This window comes from Mastigoproctus giganteus, chromosome 12 (genome assembly GCF_048544385.1).
Source record: "Mastigoproctus giganteus isolate SK-2022 chromosome 12, ASM4854438v1, whole genome shotgun sequence".
Classification (NCBI taxonomy): Eukaryota; Metazoa; Arthropoda; class Arachnida; order Uropygi; family Thelyphonidae; genus Mastigoproctus; species Mastigoproctus giganteus.
Genome location: NC_143586.1, coordinates 167,142,426 through 167,159,514, shown reverse-complemented (window position 1 = coordinate 167,159,514; position 17,089 = coordinate 167,142,426). Strand labels below are relative to the sequence as shown.

The 17,089-nt window shown below is 37.9% G+C and overlaps 1 protein-coding gene across 1 annotated transcript in view; it reads right to left on the bottom strand.

Annotated features, from left to right (window-relative positions):
• Positions 1-17,089, bottom strand: part of alphaCOP (coatomer subunit alpha) — a 222,021-nt gene that overhangs the window by 78,736 nt on the left and 126,196 nt on the right. Inside the window, exon 6 of the mRNA XM_090386490.1 lies at positions 715-854. Within this exon, the coding sequence (XP_090242616.1) occupies positions 715-854 (140 nt within the window). The remainder of the gene's footprint in view (positions 1-714; positions 855-17,089) is intronic.

Genomic DNA, 17,089 nt, shown 5'->3' with positions numbered 1-17,089 from the left:
GACCACTGATTTTCTGGGTTTTTTTTCTTTTCTTTCTCTTCATAAGTTCTTTGAAATAGGAAATTGCATTTAAAGCAATCAAACCATCCATGATTAGCAATTAAAAGCACCTTCATTTGCACTTTTGCCAAATTCTTGCTTAATACATATGTAAAGCTGCATTAGAAAATGTATATTAATTTCATTAATAATAATAATAAGTGTATTAAAAATTTGAATTATATAATATTGGTGTAAATACACTGATATTATATTTTTAGCTTTTTTAATAAATTATTCTTGAAAATATTTAAATAACTAAAAGTAATATTACAGTTGCAATAAAGTTTATAAGTACTTTTGAGAAACTCTCAATAAATACACAAAACAAACTAATTTAACAGCAATATGACCTGGTGTGAATTATCGGGACCCACAGTGTGCGTGCAACAGACAAGTGGCGTCAAATTTACGAAGTCATGAACAATAAAGGGTTCCTGTACAGTTCAATGTTTGATGACTTTTATTATGGAATTTGACTTTTTTTTTTTTCTTTTTTTTTTTTTACAGTATATTTAAGAAGAAAGCACAACCATGATGGTTTAAGATAAACAACATTATGCACCCAGTTCCTGTTGGAGGGATGGGGCAGACCCAACCCATAGGCCTCATTTGCTCTTCAAAGGCACACCAGTAGACACAGTAATAACATTAATATAGGAAAAACAGCCTTACCTACTTTGCTGAACATCAAACAGTACTAGCCCTTCTGTGTCTCTAAGTAATAGCATTCCAGTACCCGCATAAAATATTTCATCACAAGTGGGACTTTGGACTTTCTTAGTTACCTCATTACTCATATTCTTGACTACCAACTGAAAGATTCAATTTATAGAGTGCACAACATAAGATACTTTCAAAAGAGATAATATTCACTAAATTTCCTAAGTCACAGTTTACAGATAATTAGATTACATGTTATACTAAATAAATTTAACATGTACCAGGAATCTTGCTATTCACAAAGGTTACATTTCTGAAGAGGTTCACAAATGTGGTATGCATATCTTAGCAGTCTCTTGGCTTTGCAAAGATATTGCATACTAAGGACAAGTTTTTTGGGAACTCTTTTCACCTCACCCAATTGTGAAGAATACGTCCAAATTGATGGTTACTGTACGTTATCGCTAACCATGCAAGTACAACAGGCCTAGTGTGTCTGTAAGATACTTCAAGTTATTCCAAGCCTAAACTCTAGGAATAACAGAGAGCAGATCTTGCTCATGTCCAAAAAATGTTCATATCAACAGAGACTATTGTATAATGTTGACTGTCTTGTATCTAAGAAAAGTTGAGCAGATGGGCTGAGAGGTGGCAACTGAAGTTTAACATTGACAAATGTAAAGTACTGCATATGGGTAGCAGTAACCCCAGATGCATCAACTGCGTGGTACTACGCTCAGGGTGGTAGAGAATGAAAGGGACCTGGGGGTGATTGTGCAGTCAGATATGAAGTTTTCTGAGCAGTGCAGACAGTGTGCAAAGTAGATTATGGTGTCTTGTCAATGATATAAAGGAATTTTTCTAACAGGGATAAGGAGGTGATTTATCTCCTTGTATATAAGGCAATGGTCAGGCCACACCTTGAGTACTGGATACAGATCTGGATGCCTCATTTTAGGAAGGATGTACAACTGCTGGAACAAGTATAGAGAAGGGCAACAAGATAGTGAATGGAAAAAGGTTTGCTCTTACAAAGAAAGGCTTAAGTTTTTACAAATTACAGTGTCTGGAGACTAGGCACCTGCGAGGTTATCTCATTGAGGTGTATAAAGCCTTGAATGTTTTGAGCAAGCTCAATGCTGATGGGATTCTTCCTCTTGCCCAGATTAATCGCCTGATGGGACAAATTCAAATTGAGGAAAGACAGTTGTAGAATAAATGTGCGGAAATTTGCCTTTAGCCAGTGGGTGGTTGATTGCTGGAACAAACTACCATCTGTCGTAGAAGTTTATATATCTTAAATAAATTCAAGGCAGAACTAGACAAACATTTGGAGTGAATGGATGGGTGAAATGGAAAGAGGGTTTTTTTTTTTTTGACTGATTTTGTATAAGTTTGCTTTCTTGCATCATATGCTTCTACTAATGCTAAGTCAAACTTGTTTCCATTTATACATGTCGCTCATTTAATAAATTTAAAAATACTAAGACTATAAGGTGTTGCCTGTAGATAAATAACTCATAAATAAAACATAAATAAGGTTCAGTTAAGAGCCTATGGATGGGTGAAAGTTGGAGTTCTCATTTCACAAGATATTTTTGTATAAAGTATCTTGTAAGCCAGAAAATCTATTTTATATATACTTCAATTATACATAATTCATAAAAGACTTAATAATTTATTTTATACATACTGACTGGTCTTTAATTTTTCCTGGTGCAGTAAACAGAAATATAAATTTCTTCTGAAAGGAGAATTTGTATTGATATTCACAAACATTTTTTAATATTAACTAGGGGGCTCCGCCCCATGCTCGCTTCACTTGCCAACCCCCACTGATGTAGACTCTAATGAGAAAACTTAAGTCTAAATCAGTCCTTTTCGCTATTTTAGCTTGTTCCATCAACGCTTCTGCATCATCATAAATGTAGATCTGGCCGAATTGCAGAACGTCTCTAACAGACATTAAACTCGTTGTTCCTTTTACCATGGGGGCAGCTCGTATTTGCATCGTATAAGGGCCGCCGCCACCTTGAAAGTCCGTGTTTTCAGTATTAAAAGACGTGAAGGCGTAAAGATTGTTTTAGACTCGGAAGTGTCTCTTTTTCTGTGTTGTCAAACAACAAAGTCTTTAAAGCAATTGGATAGGTATCTACTGTTGGCAAACATACCTTCCCTCCGTAACAACACAAATGTGCGGCTCTTCCGAGTTCACCAATGAAAGATAATCCGCCACAATGTTGACATTCATCTACCATATCACCTAAATTGCTTCAGTGGTTTTGGTAATCTATTGTATACAAGATTATAGGCACATCATTTTTCACTTGAATCTGTCCGAAATTGGTGGCATAAACTAACATAACTTTCTTTAAGTAGTTCAAAATGAAAATCTATTAAAAAACAATTTCTTTCACTTGAATAATCCAGAGCTAAGAGAGAAAAGTGTGTTTTCTCAATCTATGTATAAGTGACACGATACATTAAACCTAGATTTGCAAGAATGATGTTAGGCACGTTGATATACCCTGTATAATGCAAGTATGACATTGTTGCATCTGAAAGAGCAGAACTAAAATATTTACAATATTTACAAACTATTTAAATATTTAAAATATTTACAAAATATTAAACTATTTACAAATATACAAACTATATCAGGTCCCTTCATAAGCTAACATTACAATGGAACATCAAATGATGCTGGGCATGGTCATGTATTAGACAGTGAACCATGTGCACGAGGTTAGTGAACATTATGGAGGCAATTATGGCTTGAATAAGTGACGTAAATGCTCAGCCCTCTTCTCCCATTGGCTCGAATAAATATCACTAGAAGTAAAACTTTAATGTATAGAGAGCTAATACTATTAGTTCGTGGGTGCTTAACTTTTAAACACTTTCAGCAGTGAGTTTGCCATATGCTGGCAGGTCAATGACAGTGAATTTGCCACAAGAAATTTGATGGCATGTTCTCTGTGAAGTGATTTTTTTCATGGAATTCAAAATTCTATAAAAATTAAAACTTTGTACATAAATGCTTTAAAATGCTAATATGTTCTTACTCTGACTTTAATCAAATTTTTGTAGGGGGAAAAAAAAAAAAAAATGCAAATTTTAAAATTATGAAAACTGAAGAAAGCTGTCATGTTTTTTTATACATAAAGAAAAATCCTCTAGAGCTACTTGTGTATTATTTGATTTGGGTTTATCAAATTCTGGATCTGAAATCCACAACATCAGAAATTCTTCAACATCAGCTTTTCTAAGCCAAAAGTGGATAACTGAGGTCAGTTATCCACTTTTGTGTATGTGTTGCATCTCTTAACCCACACAGGTTAAGAGATGCAACATATACTACAAAGGCCTCTACTAATGCTAAAATGCTAATGCTAAAGGCACCTCCGTAGCCAGGTGGGAAGGAGCAGCAGTGCGTAGCACATGCTTCTTGATCAGACTGGGGTTCGAGCCCGTCACCACCAAATACGGAGGATGCGGAAAGGTCAAGGGAAAATGACCACCGCATATTCCCGGAGCAATATGGCCTTAGTTGCTAATGCTCCTAAAAACCAAATAACAAACAAACATACTACAAAAATTAAGACAATTTATACATTTAATGGAAACATTGTTCAAATGACCTTCAAAATATATATACAACAAAGTACGGGTGTAATAATTTAATTTGGAACTAGTGCAAGATCTTATCTTAGTTGTCATCATCTGAATCTTAAGTGGATTTCTCTTACTATTCCTTGAAATTTACACACTTTTGCCACCATCATACCCAAGCATTAAATGCTTCTTGTGAACCATTTTTTGAAACACTACGAAGTTCGTCCATTGTGGCTCTGCGAGCATCGTTGTCAGATGCCAAACGCTTGCCTTTCAGAACTTTCTTCAGATGCGGAAACAGGAAGAAAGGAAGGGGGCTAAGATCAGTGAAAAAGGGGGGATGTGGCAGAAACTTGGCACCTACAGTGGAAACACTGGCTGCACAATATTAGCCATATGGGGCCTGGCATTGTCTTGATGGAGAAACCACTTCACACTGGATAGTTCTTGACATTTCTCACAAATGGCGCAGTGAAGTTTGACTCTGAGAACCCCAGAATATGCTTCCTTATTCATAGTTGTTCCACAAGGCACCAAATGTGTAACAAGAATGCCTTTTATGTCAAAAAACACAAGAACCATTTGTTTGTCAGTCAAACAAGAAACTCGAAATTTCTTAGGTCTTGGTGAATCAGAATGCTTCCACTCACTCGACTGTTGTTTTGTCCTTGGATCATAGTGAAAAATCCAAGTTTCATCACAAGTCACCATTCAATTTAAGAAGTTTTGACTCTGTGTTTCAAAACAATCAAGCATTTCTTTGCACAAGTCTAGTCTTTGCTGTTTTTGTTCTGGAGTCAAATTGCCATTTGCATGATTCCTCATATTTCTATTACTTTTGCATTTTACCCTTTGGAAAGATATTTATGGCAATTAGGTATATCAGGTGGAGTCTTTTTATTGTATTTCATTCACAGAGATATATATCCCATCTAACAAATGCATTTTGACATTTTGAACATTTCTGCAAGAAATGTTCGAAATGCATTTTTTAAATGCATTTCAGCACAAAACACATTTGCAAAATTCACAAGGGATGCAGTTTTTTTGTCCACCACTGTATATATACGACAGAATATATACAGAAAATTAACAGAATAAAGTGTGTTTTAAGATTATTTTGTTGTGAACAGTGTCGCTGAAGGCAAATATTTGATATAGTAGCCATCCTGCAATGAAAATTCTGAGTATCTAATACAAATCGACCTATGACCTTACAGAGGCACACATTATGCAAATTATTCACATCTATAAAAACCTGGGTTGCGACCACGTCACTTCATTCCCATTTTTTGACTTGCTCAGTGGGACAGCCACATCCCCAGTACTCAGAATGGCAAGTCATCTTCGTTTAGATGATTCTTTGAGATTTCATGCAGCTGGACGACTTGAAGCTGGGCAGTCACAGGCACCATGTTGGCTTAATGTGTCACACAGTGTCGTCTCGGCACTATGGAAGCAGTTTCAGGAGACAGGAACCATTACAAGAAGAGTTGGCCAAGATCACCCGAGGACTACGTCAACCAGAACAATGCTATTTGGCTCTAACAGCAAGACGGAACCCTACGATGTCCTGTCATCAACTGACTCTTGAGGTTGCTACAGCCACAGGTGAAAACATATCCAACCGGACTGTGTTAAAAGGACTCAATTCAAGTGGACTCTAAGCAAGGAAGCCAGCGGTTTGTATCCCGTTAACTCCACACCACCGCAGAGCTCATCGAAACTAGTGCCTTGAACATGTGACTTGGAGACCTGACAAATGGGGGTATAGTTCTGTTCTCTGATTAGTTCCATTTTAGCCTACAAACAGATTCTACACGTTATTTCATCTGGAGACAACAAGGAACGAGGTACCATCCCTCCAATATTAGAGAAAGGGAAACTTACAGTGAAGGCAGTGTTCTCGTGTGAGGCGGAATAATGATCAATGGCCACACACCTCATGTTTTTGATCCATAACTGCGCAGAGGTAGCGAGAACAGCTCTTTGAACATGTGCAAATTTTTAGGGGTGCGATTGGTGCCCAGATTTTCTTTTCATGCAGGACAACACCACTGCACAAAGAACTCATGTGGCGGAGGAATATCTTGAAACTGAAGTATCCAACAACTGCTGTGGCCAGAAGAATCAACAGACTTAACCTGTTCAAACATGTGTGGGACGCCCTTGACCGTCGCATTGCACTCTGACAGTCAACTCCTCAGTCACTTGGTGAGCTAAGATCTGTACTGGCAGAAGAATGAGACTCGTTGCCACAGAATCTTATAGACACCCTTATATCGATCGTGGTTCACTGCTGTCAAGCCTGTTTAGCCTTTGGAGGGGATCATACGCCATACTGATGTCATGTGACCATATTTACGAGCATCTTGAATAGATTTCTGTAATGTGACCTTTTTGGTAATTCTTATACAACTCCTATAAATGTCTTTTTTTCCTGTCTGAAGTTACTTGCTGTCTCCTCATTTCATCGTTATTTCACCACCATACCAATTTTTGTCTGGCTTCATCGCAAGCTGAAAGATTTATTCCACATTTTCTACATGTTCTGTTAACTTTGTTCAGCAGTATATTTAATGTAACTATCGTCGAAGTAGAATCACTTCTGTCATTGGTGAGACAGACTGCCATTGCAATGCTGTAAGCCTGTTGAGTACATAAATGATCAAGGCATTATTTGCTCAGATGACTTCAGATCCATTGACAGTGTTGATAGTGTCTTCAAATTTAAACCACTGTCTCCTGTGAGAGGAAGATTTTTCATCAATGCCAAGGAAAATTTTAAATGTTTATTTACAGTATATGAAAAGTATATACAGTTTTAAGAATATCAGAAGCATCTCTTTGTTTAATATGTAAATGCTCGTAAATAAAGTGTTGATAAACAGTATACGGACATTTTTTTTTTCCATGTCATAAAATTTTAGTTTATGGGGCTGTTAAAGTAAGGAATCTTTCTAAAAACCTCCTGACCTTGTACAATATCCAAATAATTTGTATTTACCTACTTATGTAGTGAGGTTTCAAGGAGTTAATGAACAATTCCTATTCTGGATTGAAGACAGAATTTCATAATGGAATTCAGAAATGTCACTATATTATATCATGTCACTATATTATATATATTTAGATTATGTACAGGCTAGCAAATATTCGACCACTAATTGTAATTCCCGTCTAATTACAGTTAACAGTTACACCAAATGACACAGAATGGTCAAGCACAAGACTTTAATGGATGAAGAACATGATAAGCATCACTGTGTGTTTTCTCCCAACTGTTTATAGACAGTCCCTGCTGTAGAAAAAAAACTTACGTAATTTTCGGTTAGATCAAGCCCCCCCCCCTCTCTCTTTCTTTATCGATAATTTCCTTAAACCTTTCACGGTTTATGTGACAATGTCATTGTTGCATTTATAACAAAATGTGGGATGCAGCAATTTCCTGGGAAGAAACCTAAGGAATATCCGTGTTTCATTATCAGTGCTATCCCACGCTGTTGATTTTCCATGATAAATTAAAGCTCAGGCTTTAAGGTGGGAATAATCGCTTCCCCCAACTCTTTTTCCATATGCTTTTACTCCTTTGGATCCTCCATGAATCCGCTTGGAGGATTCACATTTTCGCGGTTTCAGAACAAATTTCCCTCTAAAGAATAATGTGTGGGTACATTCGACTCCATTTCCTTTTCATTAAAATGCTCCACCGACCTCAATGTCTGCATTGAAGTTGTGCTTCCTCCTTTCACAGAAAACAGATCAGAAAGTATTTCCACAAGTGATGGGTTCATCCGCGGGAGTAATGATTCTCCGCAAGTCAAATCTGCTCCATAATTGGCACAAGTATTTGTCACAAGAACTGACCTACCCTCACAAGATATTTGGGTGCCTCCGTAGCCAGGTGGGCAGGAGTGGCAGTGCGTAGCACACGCTTCTTGATTAGACCGGGGTTCGAGCCCGTGACCACCAAATACGGAAGATGCGGAAAGATCAGGGAATGACCACTGCATATCCCTGGAGCAATATGGCCTTAGTTGCTAATGCTCCTAAAAACCAAATAACAAATAAACAAGATATTTGGTATTTGATTTTCAAGAAGAGTGGAGTGAGTGCATCATAACCATCTATAAAAATGTGCTGTAAACATCCTTCTTATGCAACCTTTGATGTCTTACATTCTGTCTCATTTAGCTGCTTTTATTAATCCGCACCTTTGGCCCCTTGGATCAAGAGTCAGAGAATTTTGAAATAATTCCCCAAGTTTCTGTCCCTGGATATCGTAAACAGCAACTGAAATGATCAGAAGTCACTAGAGCTGATAAACCCTGCTCGGTTTTATGTTAGAAACATCTGCAATAAGCTTCACTCCCTACAATAATTCCTGTTCCTTGAAAAACTGAAAATCAATCAGAAACTTGGTTGATTTCTAATAAACAGTTTGACATTTGATTAGAAACACCCTAGCACAGCTTCTAATGATCATGTGGGAAGAAGAAGTGTTATTATTATTTGCTATTGTTATTTTCACTTTTCCAACTGATTAGCAGCAGTTCTGGCCACATTGAGTCCCTATGTACCACCTTTTATACAAAGACCACTGGATCCAAATCTGTCTTGTGTATCTGACCATACACAAAACTCTAGAAATGCAGCCTACATGGAACAACCTAGCCCTAGCCTGGTATTTCATTGTATCTCAGATTTGTCCCCTATAGTCCAGACTTCTACTTTTAATTTATACCAAGATCACTCACCTTTGCTTTTACTTTCAAGCTGATGCTTTCAAGGATGACAAAATTCTAACAAAAACTGTCTTTTCAATTAATTTTGTCAAACAAGATGTTATGAGTTCTCTCACCTCAATCAACTGGGATATTTTTCCACCTCCTGAATGAAGAAGCTACTAATGCTTCTTCATTCAGGAGGTGGAAAAATTTACTCCTCTAGTTCAAGGAGCTGCAGGAATCCACCAGAAAATACTAGAATCACTAAATAGACAAAACTGTGGTGTTCAAGAGATCTGAGGACTGCATTTCTGAAAACAATAAGCTTTCACGAAATGAAAGTGTTAGAACCTCAAGTGATTTTATCAGCTTTAAAAAGAAACATTCAAAATGTTTTGAAGCAAAAAAAAAAAAGTTTATTAACAGTAGCTGCATAGCTGATAGGCCATTGTGCTTAAAGTGCCTATTTGCAAAGCATCACAAAGAAGATCATATTAGCATAGGCATATGATGCAAGAAAGTAAGCTTATGCAGCATCAGCCAAAAAAAAAAAAAACCACGCTCCCAATTTCACCCCTCAGTTCATTCCAAGTACCTGTCCAGCTCAGCCTTAAATTTATTTAGGCTATCAACTTCCACAACAAACAAAGTCTAGTACCACAGAGTTGATACGTCACTCTGGGGTTGCTGCTTCCAATATGTAGTACTTCACATTTGTCAATGTTAAACTTCATTTGCCACCTCTCAGCCATCTGCTCAACTTTTCTAGATCCTGTTGCAGAAGCGTACTGTCATTAGTGTCCTTAACAACCCTGCCAACCTTCGTATCGTCTGCAAACTTGGATATTAAGTTTGACATACCATCATCAATATCATTAATAAATACAGAAAACAACAATGGACCCAACACTGAACCCTGCGGGACTCCACTAATAACATTAGTCCAGAAGAACAGTGTCCATTGATTACCACTCTCTGTCTTCTCCCACTCAACCTTTATCCATAGCAGCAATTTGCCTCCAATGCCACACTGATCCAATTTGTGCAGCAGTCTTCCATGTGCAACAGTTTCAAAAGCCTTTCTAAGCTCCAAATACAGTTGAACGAATTCGATAAATCCAGCAAAAAATTCATTACAGAGAAATTTCGTTATACAGAGAATATCTTTTTAATTAGAAATTATCTAATTAGAAAAATGAAAACGAATCTACATTTATTTTTAATGTATTTTATTTCAAAAACATACTTATTTAAATTACATTTAAACAATTTTCGCCGGTAAGTATCACAAATTAAAAAAAAAAAAAAATCTGTAATTTTCGTTTGCACAGTACAATTAAAAAATTGTCTGATTCTCAAAGAAAACCTCAACATTTGTTCAGAGCATTAAAAACATTATCAAGAATATTTTCACAAAACTGTAGACCCATACGAACCGGCGCCTCCGTAGCTAGGTGGGAAGGAGCAGCAGTGCGTAGCACACGCTTCTTGATTAGACCAGGGTTCAAGCCAGTCACCACCAAATACGGAGGATGCGGAAAGGTCAGGGAATGACCACCCATATCCCGGAGCAATATGGCCTTAGCTGCTAATGCTCCTGAAAAAAAAAAAAAAAAAACTAACCAACCCATACGAACCGTTAATCAAGCGTTAATCATTTCTTCGCAAGTTGGCTTTTCTACGGGTTGTTCTGATGCGTCATCGTTAATTTCTTCGTGATCATGGTCGCATTTAACACTGTTCAGCAGTATTTCATCTTCATTTGGATGTTCTGCTGTGATCTACATAAACATAACTATCCAGTGTTATTTCATTTTCGATGTTTCTGGATGATTCTAATAATGTCCAAAAGTTTTTCAGTTGTGAAAGGGGCAGTTCATCTAGTTCGTCCCGTCATTGTTCGACTTCTGTATTCAATGCAAATCCAGCTTTCGAAAAACAATTTTGAATAGTATATTCAGTAACATTGTTTGTTCAAACTTTTGCCAGTTCAGAGATGCAATCTCCAAGATTAATTGTAACCTCTATTTTCTAAGTTTCTATTTTCTGATAACGCATTGACAATCTTCATTATTATTCTCTTTCAATAATGAAATTTAAAATTTTTAATAATGCCTTGGTCCATTGGCTGGAGTTCTGACGTTACGTTTGGTGGTAAAAACAACTTTGCACTTTTAAGTTTGGCAGAAATACTGGCAGGATGTACCGGACGTTGTCAGTTACCAACACGATTTTCCTTTTTTTCTTTTGTTGTACGCTTGTCTAGTTTTAATATCCATTCTTCAAAAATATCACTTGTCATCCATGCTTTTTTATTAAAAGGTGTAGTCAACTTCCAAAGATTTTGTGCCTCTAAAACATCTTGGGTTTTTTCATATATTCCGATGACTAAAAGTCTTAATTTTTCACTTCCTGTCATATTTGCTCCAACTAGCACAGTGATTCTTTCTTTGCTTTGTTTTCCGCCAAAACATTTATCATCCTTAAAAGCAAGTGTTCTATTCGGTAAACATTTAAAGAATAAACCCATTTCGTCAGCATTAAAAACATTCTTACACTCATATTTTTCCAAAATCTTCTTTAAGGTACTGTTCCTCCAACTGTTGCAATCATCTTCGCTTACATTAACACTTTCTCCACAAATAACCTTTTCCACAATTCTGTGGTGCTTCTTAAATTTATCTAGCCACCCAGTGCTCGCATTAAATTCTGTATGTCCAAAGGACTGTGCAAATTTCAGAGCTTGTTGCTTAATTATTTGGCCCGATATTGGGATATTCTTTTCACGTATCATTTGCACCCATTTCAGAACAGCTTTATCAACATCTTCGTATATACACAACTTAATTCGCTTCTTGTCTGCTCCTCCTTCAATTTCATTTAAAATTGATTCTCGAATTTTTTAAAATCGTAGATAAACTGCTTGCAGATAACAACTTTTTTCTTAAAACTCTGGTCAATATCATAACAATCTTTGCTTTATCATTAATATTTAAACACTTTCTCTTCGACACTGTTTTCGCAATTGTAAAAATTACTGGACTGCAGCTCTTGCTGATATATACACCGCAAACTTCGTTGCACTGGCCATATAGTGAATTGTTAGTACAGGTACCGCCTGCTCAATGACGTTCGCTTGCCAATTCAACAGTATCACTCTCTTGAAGAAATATACGACTTTGTGAATTTCTTTTATTCTGCTTTCATTCACATATACACAAAAGAAAATTTATGATTAATGTATGCTGTATGTTACTTTTCAGGAAAAATAAATAAATAAATACAAGAGCATATAGTCTATGTGATTGATGACGAATGAAATTTAAAAAAAAATCATGAAAACCATCTACTGGGAGTTCAGTTAGACGAGAACGAACATATCACATAATGATTGACACGAAGGTCACGTGGTACAATTGAGGTGAGAAGTGAATGTCACTCAGTAGGCATTGCTAAAAACCGACTATGGTAGCATTCTATGTATTGCCGTCGCAGCATGCTAAAGGTTTACCGCAACGAATTTCGTTTTCCCCTGAGCCAACATCAATTTACAAATCTACCCTATTTATTGTAAAGTTTACGACCACTTTTAAGAAAACCCATTTGGTTTAATAACTGTAACAAAAATGAAACAAAGACCCTCCTACGGGCGTCAATGGCCACAAGTGTTCACTAAAAGGATGATTATTTAATTCCAGATGCTAATGCACAATTTCGGAAGGAAGGAAGGAGGCAGTATATTTGAGCAGCTGTTTAGCAGTAAATGCTTCAAAATCTTCAAAAATGCTTTTACTAATTTTTTTAAAAATTCATTAAAGAGAGACTAACACTTTGTCATATGGCGTTAATTTTACATGTAATTTCGTTTCAAGGTGCAACGTTTCGCGAAAAAATTCGTAATATAAAGAAATTCGTTAAATAGAATTTAACGAATTTCGTAATAGAGAAGTTCCACTGTATATGATATCAAAGTTATTCCCTGCATCCAGTTGCTATGTGACCACATCATAGTATCCAATCAAATTGGTCAGGCAAGTCTTTCCCTTAACAAAACCATGCTGTGTCCAAGCCATAACTGAAGTCTTCTCTAGATGATCCTGCAGCGCTTCTTTAACTAGTGCCTCCATTAATTGTCCTGGAACAGAAGTTAAACTAACAGGTCTATAATTACTTGTGTTGCCCTTTGATCCTCCTCTGTGAATTGGGGTCACATTTGAACATCTCCAGTCCATGGGTACCTCCCCTGAGTCCAAAGAAGCTCTCATAATTATGGCTAAGAGTTTGCTTACTTCCTTTGCTGCCTCCTTTAATATAACTGGATAGATCCCATCCACCCCGGGTGCCTTTTTTATGTTTATCTTCAACACTTTCTCCTCCACTTTTCTCTCAGTTATTACAAAATTATCCAGCTCTCTGCCAGAGTTTAACTCACTTCTGGCATTCCCCTCCCTGAATAACTCCTCATGGGTGAATGTAGATGCAAAATACTCATTTAGTTTGTTAGGCACATGAGCAGGATCATCAACAGTTGAACCATCAATATCCAGCGAACCAATCTGATTCATTCCTTTCCTTCTAGAGTTTACATAGGTAAAGAACTCTTTGTTGTTTTTCTTTGCATCCTTTGCCAAGGATTTCTCATAATCTGAATTTGCCTGCCTAATCTTCATTGTGACTTGGTTACAGACCAGCTTATATCTATCATAGGCTTCCATGTCACCCATTAATTTATATGTATCCCATGCATTTTTCTTCTCTGCCACATGTCTCATTAGTTCATCTGACATCCATTTAGGCCTAAACTTGAACAATATTTCTTAGTTGGCATGTAAAGCCTAGTAGCTTCCAAGGAAATTCTTTGAATGCTTCCCATTTTGAATATGCTGTTGGTAACATCATCAGTTGGCCCCACCATATAGAATTTAAATACTGCCTCAGACCACCGTAGTCACCTTTACGAAAGCAAAAAACCTTCCCTTTACTCCTGATAGTAGTTACCTCTTTGAGTAAATCCCACTTCAGCACACTGTGATCGCTGGCACCTAGTGGTTCCTTTATCTGCAGATTCTTAATGCATGAAGAAATCATGCACTACTGATAATCAGATCAAGAGTATTACTCCCTCTAGTTGCCTCCGAACATGCTGATGTAGAAAACAATCATCCAATAAATCCACAAAATCTTGCTAGTATGTGAGTGACCAACCCACAAATTCCAGTCAATATCTGGGAAATTAAAATCCCCCATTATAAGACTCTCTGATTTACTGGCCCACTATTTCCATGTATAGTTCCTTATTATACTCATCAGAGTCATTAGGCCTATAACACACTCCTACTCTCAATTTTGATCTCCCAGTGCGTGTCACACCAAACTGACTCGACACTGCACTGTCCAGCGAGGTCTACTGGCTTCACTTCCTTGGATTTTATGTGTTTCTTAACTAATCCTATTACCCCTCCTCCCTTCCTATCTTGTCTATCCTTCCTGTAAGCATTGTAGTCCCCAAATTCCAGTTCTGCATTCCTTATATCTGTGTGACACTACGTCTCTGATATCCCAACAATATCTGCCTTTGATGTTTTGAGCAATACCTCAAATTCATCAAATTCATTTACCAAACTCTTAGCATTGGTTTACATGCAAGTATACATGCACCTGTTTCTATGCACAGTCTCTGAAATACCCTGCATCTTGTTTTCCAGGCTGCTGCTCATTCCAATAGAAGCAGTGCAAGAATCACTTTCACCTCTACCAGTGGTGAAATACTACTATTAATCTATTAGTCCTTGTATCCCCACAAGCTAGCAGTTTTCCGACCCACCTGACACTGCCTCGATAGCATCATACTCCCCATCCTCACTAAGCAGATTTTGCCCAGTAATCCAGCCGAAATTCACTACTCCCTTCCAAACAGATCAACGATCACCAATCTGCTGGCGACCACGAATACTATCTTGTCAGCATTCGAGAAAAGGCAAGAACTAGATGTTACTTACTTAGACAATGAGGCTACATTTGATGCCGTCCAAGTAAATCAACTACTCACTCTCCTGGAATGCAACTTCCAGATTACAGGAAACACACAATGTTTTCTCTCCTCTCTTCTGCATAACAGAGTTATAAAGCTTCATACAGGAAATTGCACCCTTACTAGATCCGTCACCGCAGGAGGTCCCACAAGGAGGGGTCCTTTCGGGCCTTCTGTTTTCATCTATTATCTTCCCACTGGTTGCACATTCTCGATGTCTACTGAGTTATGCGGATGATATCAAAATACTCACTCCCATCATCCCCGGTCAAGACCTAGATCTGGTAAAAGCGGAAATTAACAACACTCACACCGCAGTCACATGTTACCTCTGCTAGTTTGGGCTCAAGATCAATCCTGCTAAGTCTGAATTCATGGTGTATTCATTGAAGCAAACTCCTTCTCTCCAGCCTTCGGTCGGCAATACCCTCATCCCAATTGTGTCCAGCCATCGTGATCTGGGCACTGTATTCGACTTAAAACTTCGATTCAACGCCCACATAGATATGCTCGTCACATGTGCTTCAAGACTCCGGTGAATAGCAAAACAGCATCTCCTACATATCACAGATAAAAAGACAACCGTGAGGTACATAAGAACAGTTATCTTTCCATCTATTCTCTATGCTGCTGAAATTTGGGCATCAGCGGCACCGTCAATAAAGAAACCACTGTTTGCTGCAGAATTTTGGCTCCTAAAGTGGGCCAACAGGAAGCACAACCTTCCAGCTCTGATTTGCACCACGCAGCTTGCCGACTCTCTCGGGATTCCACGGCCTGCCTCCTAGCAACAGTAAAGATGATAACAGGCATAATTACAACACCTTAATTCTGGGATACCTGTGGCTGGAGGATTCCTCCTGCTGCCCTTAGGGCCAATCCCGAGCTCTACTCGCATTCAGCACGACTCCATCTCTCGGACTGGTTCCTCCCTCAGCAATGCTCAAGCAAACCCAGGCACTTGACGCTGACCTGAACAAATTCACTGTTGACCGGACTTACCAGAAAAAAAATGATTAGCAGGAACTAATCAGCAATGACTGATGTGTACCTTGCATCTGTTCATGTCTGATTGAGCTGGTGATCTTATCTCGATGTTAAGCCAGCTCAATCAGACTTAACTCTCATGAGGAGTTCTCTCCTTTGTATTAAAACATGTTTTCGTTTGTAAAATTACTTTTTTCTGTAAATAATTGTTCGATTTTCCCAGAAGTTTCGGGAGGCTGTAAACCCCTGGCTTTATGGCCGTGAAGGGCAATAAAGATTCTCTCTCTCTCTCTCTTTCTCGCTCTATCAGCAAATATTCTTGCACCCTTTCTATTTAAGTGTATCCCATCCCTGTAGAAGCAATCTCTCCTGTTAACAAGTACAGACAAGGCTGAAAAAAATTCTACCCCTTGAGCCTTGCACAATCTTTTCAGGGCCGAATTGATCGACAAGTCTCTCATCATATACTCCCTCCTATTGTGTCTGGGCAGAATTGCAGACACTTTCAAGTTCAACCCTAATTCACTGCTTTTTTTCAACACTGACCTGTACTTGTTAAGTAATTCTGCCAGTCTCCTACTCTTAATATCATTAGTGCCAACGTGTACAAAAATATCACCCTTTATGCAACTTAAAAGATGATATCTGCTCTACAACATCATCAACCTTTGTCCCTGGCAGACATACCCTGGTCCTGTTTCACCTATCCTTTTTACATAGCATGTTCCCCGTTCCCTGACAATAGAGTCACCAACAACTACTAGTTCCTGTGGGACCAGCGCATTCTGCCTTGGGGGGCAGCGGCTGTGTTGCGTGATGATCAAGTGCAAGCTCTGGCGTTGATGTGGGCAGCTGAGAACTTGATGGGCCCCTCAATTTAGATCCTTCGAATTGTCCTTCAAGCTCTCATATAGGCACATAACAACGCTGAGTTGTCACTTCATTTACCTTCAATGATAGTTGTGATGAATCTAATTTACACTCTTTCTGTCCCATTTCGCAATTGGCTCTTATACCCTCTTATACC